Raw genomic sequence first — 7,707 nt, 5'->3', positions numbered from 1 at the left:
TTTATTTGAGCACTCCAAAAACTCCGGTAACACTCCAGGGGGTAGCATGTAAAAGACTCTGTCCTCTGACTCTTCTAGCGAAACACACACTTCACACACACATACTCATTTACATTACCAAGCGGGACGCCCTCCGCCTCTCTGCTCCAACACTGACTGACAGCTGACTCCACTCATTCACAGTCACCACTGCCCCAGGGCTGCTACAATATGCTATTTACAGAGATAGCACTGGCGATCTGAACCGGTCAGTGGCGAAAAAAAGCACTTTCATACGGGACGCATTTGCCCGCATTACCGTTTTAGCTCGTTTCGCGGCTCAATACTGAACCAATTTTAGAACGAGTGGTACCCATGAATCATACGCACACATACACATGGGGAAATAGAGCCCAGGTTGAAAAATACCGAAGTTGTTCTTTAAGCCTGGAATTTTTTTTTAGCACCTGTCAAAACATTTATAATACTTAAGTGTCACACCTTTCTGTGTAAATACTGCTCTGTTATAGTGACTCATCTTGCTGCAAGGACAGGGATGGAGAGGAATATGGGTGTGGCATAGTCACATCCATATCTTGAAATTACAATCTCCTTTAACGGGAACTTTGGTGCTTTTCAACTTGGACTCCATTTTCCCATGTCTTTCTGTCTAATTGACCAATGGAGACAACAAGTTTTGAAACTGGTCCAGTATGGAGTGAAACCCCTGCAGCCAGCAGCCTGCAGCAGCGAAACAGGCTGTAGTGTAATTTGTGCACTGTCAATTACGTCCATTAAAACCCTGATTCCCCCGAGCTGCACAGTACAGTTTAATTCAGTTCGATTTTTTCTGTTTCCACTGTGAAAAGTTGTGGATGGTACCAGTGGAACCATTCCTAACCGTCCCCATGTTTGGTCCCCTCTCTGTTGGGGTACCTAGCACACAGATCTGGTACTAAAAGGTGGAGCTGTGAACACTGCAGTCTGATTGGTCAGTAGAGGACGGTCACTCTGCTCAGGGCTGAGTTGTGTCTGGTTTTGAGGCTCATGTAACCACTGTTCATACTGTGGAGAGTTTTATTAGTAAACTGTAACTATAAAATGAAAGGATGTTTTGCTGCCTCTCACAGCAGCTGGAGTCTGAGAAAAAATAACTTCATTCACTGGGCCGACTGCCGGCAACTTTTAAGGTGGAACGTTAACTTGTAATGTTACTCAATGCATGAGTTGATGACGTGACTCCATCAGCACACCTTAAATTTCACTGTGACAACTTTGACCATTCCATTACTTTTTATTGTCTCTCTTGGGATGACAGACACTTTTAGTAATAAGTGGATCTTCAAGTGTTAAAAAATATACATTAATTTTGACTGTGTTATGTGAACTGCATATATTCTAATCTTTACTGCTAAAAAAAAAAAAAAGTGTCACAGAACGTCGTTCCTGTGGGCTACATCAACACTAAACCCCTGAGCTTGCCTGAGAAGGACTAAATGCACAAATACATCAACACTAAACCCCTGAGCTTGCCTGAGAAGGACTAAATGCACAAAGCTGCTATTTGTAAATATCCCATGGAGAGAGACTCTCACTGCAGCCTGTTCAATTTTGTTCTGAAAATGTCGGCGTGCAGCCTCGTTCTGTGGACGATAAACCAGGTGCAGACTGATAAAGGAGGAAATACAGTGAGTGCTAGACGGAGCAGTGAGTGGCAACAACCCCGCCCACATTTAAGGGTACTGTTTGCAGTGGAAACACTAGGGTCTAGGTACCATGTCTAAAGGGTTACTGTTTGATCCAAAGGTACCATACTGCAAGTGTCTGGTGGAAACGAGGCTTAAGAGTGTTTGTTTTTGCCTCTGACAGACTCAGATTGTTATTATCTGTCTGCCAACATTATTGAAAGGATCCCTACAGAGACAGACCTTTATGTTAATGAGTAAGATCCTTTTTGCTTAACCAGAAACAGCCCTGAAATCACCAGACTCCATTTATATAAACAGTAATTTTAACACGTACACAACCAGGATGTTTTCACATCTAACTGGGTGAATTATTTCGACCACACCAGAGTTGGTGATCATTTAAACAGTGGAAAAACGAACCAAGATGGTTTGTGTTAGCTTTATTTTTTTTTCTGTCAACTGTGAATGAAGTGTGTTTTACGATTATAAAATTAGTATTTATTTAAATGGAGTCTGGTGGGTTTGGCGATGGCAATTTGAGCCTGTGACTGGTAAAACAAAAAGGATCTTATTCTTTCACAAAAAGGTCTATCTCAGTCGTGTTCCTACCCTAATGATGTCCGACACTTACAATAACAATGTGAGCCTGTCAGTGGCAAAAACAGGCACTTTTACGAGACGTAAATTGTTGGTGTGCAACTGCCCAATAACGTTATATTGCAGCCTTTTTTGCTGCTGTGGTTTAACTCAATGCTGGAAAGAAGAGTAACCCTTTAAATGCCTCAGGTAATCGCATCAAATGGTGAACATTCAACCAGCATTAAATCAAACAGTTATTTAAATTCATGACCTGGAGTACAACAGTCTCTTTACATACAATTAAAACTGCATTAATTTAGTTTTTGGGTCCTCCACCCAAAAAATCTGCTGCAAGAAAACCCTTCTGACAAACATTCATCACATCCACTATAAACAAATATTGACCAGGGCAGCTTGACATAAAACTGTAGAGCCTGATTTATGTAACTATAAACCAGTCAGCCGATGTGTCGACCAGGCAGACATAATAAGTGAGTAGCTGGGAGTAAATACAGGCTGTGTGCAGCATTCCTACACAATTTCATTTCAAATTTCCATCCTTTTCCAGACTCAAATTTCCAGACTTCTTAGTAGATTTCTCAGACCATATTTGACATCTGAGTACAAACAGCTAGATGTTTATTATGTGACTAAAAGGCCTTAAAATACAAGTGTTAACATGCAAGTTCTGACTGTACCCTATTGTATTGCTAAATAATTGTCAGAAGACTGTAGCTAGGTACTGTAGCTCATACAAATTAATTAACACCAAAGCTAGACGAGTTCATCTCTGCCGAAAGAGGAAATTAACTTACTGGTGATATTTATAAAAGTGTTGTTTTCCCTTAACACATGGAATAAACAATATTGTATTACTGTTCCTCACATACTTTAGTCTTTAAAATCAGTTGGAAAAAGGATAAAAAAAATCTAATTTTCAGCTTTGTTTATTCACTGTGTCCATGGAAACAATGATGAATGCAGCCATAAAGGTTTCCTTACACAGAAAAGACTGTTTATTCTCTCATAACTTCATCACTGCATAACCAATAAATCTTCAGATAAGTTTAATATTTGTTTATTTGTGATGTTATGTATTCATGCAATTCAAAGATACTGATGCATTTTCTTCCAGACTCTTATTGGTTGCGGATGTCTGATTTGGGTCAGTTATGAGACACTCAGGGCGTTTCAGGATGTTTTGAATGTCATGCTATCATGTTCCAGATTAGCTTGAAAGCTTGAAATGTTTTGCTAAAGGGCACCTAAACAGTAACTGCTGCTTGGAAACCACACTGTTATCAGGTCATTAAAAAAAAAACATCTAAATTTAAACAAAAAAAAAAAAGTGTGACTACTGAATAAACTGATTACAAAGGATCTTTACACTGTGACTTATCAGGAATCCTATCTGACAAGCTTATGTGTCTATAAGCTTTGAGAGAGGTGCATCAAGTGGAGGGATCTCCCATTTCAAGCACATTTTAATCATTTCTAGGGGGGTAACAGGAGGCCTTTGGAGCTCAGGATCCAGAGGGAACTTTCTCGTGGACTTGCACTCCTGTATCTGATTTGTTTCATATCAAAGGGTTTTTAAAAAGCCAAAAACTGAGCCTCAAAGGTTCATCATGAGCCGCTGGTTCTAAAGGAATACTTAACCCAAAAATCAGTCATGCCTTGATTTCATGAAGAACATTTTTCTTGCATGCCTCTACAGATAACGGTTAAAATATGCATTTATTGATGGACTGAGGACAACGATTGACAGCAAAACTGTACCAAAACATCTGTTTACAAACTTAAAGGGACAGTGCACCCAAAAATGAAAATTCAGCCATTATCTACTCACCCATATGCCGAGGGAGGCCCAGGTGAAGTTTTAGAGTCCTCATATCCCTTGCGGAGATCCCAGGGGAGAGTAGGTAGCAGCACAGCTCCACCTAATGGAGGCTGACGGCGCCCCAGATTCAAACGTCCAAAAACACATAATTGAAACCAGAAAATATCTCCATACTGCTCGTCCGTAGTGACCAAGTGTCCTGAAGCCCCGACATAAAAAGTTGTTTGGAAAAACGTCATGTGAACTCTGTTTTTAGAAAAGTTGTTTGGAAAAACGTCATGTGAACTCTGTTTTTAGCCTCATTGTAGCCTGTAGGACGAGCAGTATGGAGATATTTTATGGTTTCAATTATGTTTTTGGACGTTTGAATCTGGGGCGCCGTCAGCCTCCATTAGGTGGAGTTGTGCTGCTACCCACTCTCCCCTTGGATCTCTGCAAGGGATGTGAGGACTCTAAAACTTCACCTGAGCCTCCCTCGGCATATGGGTGAGTAGATAATGGCTGAATTTTCATTTTTGGGTGCACTATCCCTTTACCTATACCTTTAAGTGTAATTCATCCAGCCGTACGCTCAGTACTGCCAAAAATACATGCATTTTTGCTAAAACCTTCACTGAAAATGAAACTTATCTAGACTCTCTTCAAAGCCAGACTCCAATACAATTGACAATGCATGTGTTCAGGAAGCACTGACTCTGGATAAATGAGACTTGGATTATACTGCAGGAGCTGTGTGAGAGTTTGTCAACAGATGTTTTGATAATGTTTTGCTGTTGTTAAATCTGACATCTAAAAATCAATGTTTGCTGATTTCTGTGAAGGTATGCATGTTTCTTCATGAATTCAAGCTAACATGACATGGTTAATTGATTTACAAATGGTGAGTTTGTAGCTGAAGTATTCCTTTCAGCAGGAATGACAGTGATAGCATCAGCCAAGCGAGTGATGGGAAAGTGTCTTCCAGCTGCCTCAACTGTCCTACTTTTTCAGAATATCAAGACATACCACTATGCCACTAAGACAGGAGACAAAATCAGCATCATCCACCAGCCAAAGTCTGGTAAAACGTGCAAGCAGCTGGTAAATTTGTTTCACTCACCAGCCACAAAAATCAATGGTACTGTATTGAGTAGCTGGTAAAATTTGAACATTCATTGGACAAAAAAGTTAATTTTGCACCCTGCACCAGATGCACAGCGATCAGCCACAAAATTAAAACCCCAGAGAGGTGAAGTGAATAACATTGATCATCTTGTTACAATACAATGTTCTGCTAGGACGTTCATGTGGATGCCCCTTAACACACACCATGTACCCAAACACTGCTACAGACCAAGTACCCACTCCAACCTAATGGCAATGGCCCCCCAGCAGGACAATGCACCATACCACACCGCCAACACTGCCCTGGAAATGGTCAGAGGAGTGTGACAAAGAGCTCAAGGCCAACCTGGCCTCCACATTCCCCAGATCCTAATCAGATCAAACATCCATGGGGCGCAACCAGCAGGACTCAAAGAAAACTGCCACCAACGCCCTGGTGCCAGACACCACAGGACACCGCAGGGGTCCTGTGTCCATGCCTCGACAGGTCAGAGGCCCCACTGTGGATCGGAGTAGGCGCTGACCTGTCGAGGCATGGACACAGGACCTCAGAAGTACCAGCATGCCCCTAAAAAGCTCAATCAGATTGGGATCTGGATAATTTGGAAGCCAGGTTGACACCTTGAGGTCATGGTTACATTCCTCAGGACTCTCCTGAACAGTTTTGGCAGAGTGGCATGGCGCATTGTCCTGCTGGGGGGCCCACGGCCATCCAGGAGTGCTGTTGCAATGAAGAGGTGTACTTGGTCTGTAGCAGTGTTTGGGTCGGTGGTGTGTGTCAAGAGGAATCCGCATGAAAGCCAGGACCCGAGGTTTCCCAGAAGACCATAATCAATGTTATTCACTTCACACGTCAGTGGCTTTAATGTTGCGGCTGATCAATGTAGACTGGATGTCTTTCAAGTGCTTACAGCTGAAACCACAGACTGTATGTCTTGCATTTTTTCACTACGAAATCGTTCTCGCAAAGCAGTGAAATCAATGATAATCATGCTAATCCATAATGTGGTGTCAGTTTCTACCTGATGCAAGAACTGCAGGATTTTATGTCCCTTGTAAACAATCACACTTTATCACACAGTACCTGGTTTATCAAAGGAAATGTGATGAAACAGAATTAAATATATCAAACCCTACAGGATATCAGGAGCAGTATATCTGACTTGTACTCCAGCCTTACTGGTTATGAATAGAGTCTGATTTTAAGAGTCACTGTACAGAATACATTCCATCAGGAGGAATTTGCCCCTGCGCCCCTCAAGAGTCAGAGAAGAACAACACACATGGGCTGCAGGGGTGAGGACTCACCGAGTGTGTAGGCCAAGAAGTTGAAGATCCCTGCAGCAACCCAGACCCAACTAGGCACATGTTCATGTCCTGCAGCTGAGACACAAATAATGTAAACATGAATCACAGAGAGAAATTGAGAGCAAGAGATGAAAGGGCCGTCGACACCGAGGAAAATAACCATAACAGTGACTGTAAATATATCGTTTTAACAGATTTATTTAATTCAAGTGGATGGGCCACACCACAACTATCATGACACCAATGAAAACAGTGGTGAACGGTATCATTGGAATCACTTTCAGAGCAATTCCATTTATTGTCCATTTATTTAAGCTGCCGACACATCCGGTGCACATGCTTTGTGCTGAATGTTTACAGAAAGCTATCGTTCATCAGTGTGGATGCTGTTGACTTCATAGTCATCGATCTCAGTGAGGACAGTGAAGATACAAAGAACTCTGTAGCCTTTTTACATAGAGATTGCGCTATCAGGCCGCCATAGAGTCCCTTCTTTATGTCGCCTTTGCATTTTTACACAGAACCAAATGATGGCGACATCATGCTGCTCCAGTATGTGATTATAGACTGCATGCTGACATTGTCGAATCAAAGGAGGTGTAACAGGCGTAACATGTAACACAACAGCGCCAGCCTCTAGTGAGACATAAAACATACATGTCTGCAGCACTATGTAATAACAATCATTTATCACCCCTGTTATATGACACTGATCTCATCCTCTGCTCGGAGGTTAAGGAGCTCCCAGACCTCACTGTTTTCCCTATTTGCGGACATTTTCAGCCATTGCTCTTATTTGAGTTAGCTGCTAACTGCTAACTAGTGTTGCAACAGTATGAGATTTTAACATTATGATAAGTGTCTCAGAAAATATTGCGGTTTCACTGTGTCACAGTATTACAGAATCTTACTATATAATGACGAAAACTCTGTGTGTCTGTTCCACGTTTTTCTCCTCACTGACTTGGTCAATCCATGTGAAATTTGGCACAGTGGTAGGGGGTCATGGGAGGATGAGGCAATATTACATCAATTGGCCAAAGGGGGGCGCTATAGCAACCGATTGAAATTGCAAACTTTGAATGGGCATATCTCATGCCCCGTATGTCGTAGAGACATGAAACTTTGCACAGAGATGCCTCTCCTCATGAGGAACAAATTTGCCTCAAGAACCCATAACTCCTGGTTATACAGATTTTCCGCCATTTT

General features: G+C 41.9%; 2 protein-coding genes across 3 annotated transcripts in view; one reads left to right on the top strand and one right to left on the bottom strand.

Moving 5' to 3' along the window:
- Positions 1-7,707, top strand: part of LOC126398977 (hormonally up-regulated neu tumor-associated kinase) — a 987,429-nt gene that overhangs the window by 220,364 nt on the left and 759,358 nt on the right. The window lies entirely within an intron of this gene.
- Positions 1-7,707, bottom strand: part of selenoi (selenoprotein I) — a 25,465-nt gene that overhangs the window by 7,004 nt on the left and 10,754 nt on the right. The window contains exon 4 of the mRNA XM_050058694.1: positions 6,499-6,573. Within this exon, the coding sequence (XP_049914651.1) occupies positions 6,499-6,573 (75 nt within the window). The remainder of the gene's footprint in view (positions 1-6,498; positions 6,574-7,707) is intronic.

This window comes from Epinephelus moara, chromosome 12 (genome assembly GCF_006386435.1).
Source record: "Epinephelus moara isolate mb chromosome 12, YSFRI_EMoa_1.0, whole genome shotgun sequence".
Lineage (NCBI taxonomy): Eukaryota > Metazoa > Chordata > Actinopteri > Perciformes > Serranidae > Epinephelus > Epinephelus moara.
The sequence above is the reverse complement of the archived record's forward strand: the minus strand, read 5'-3'. Positions and strand labels throughout refer to the sequence as shown.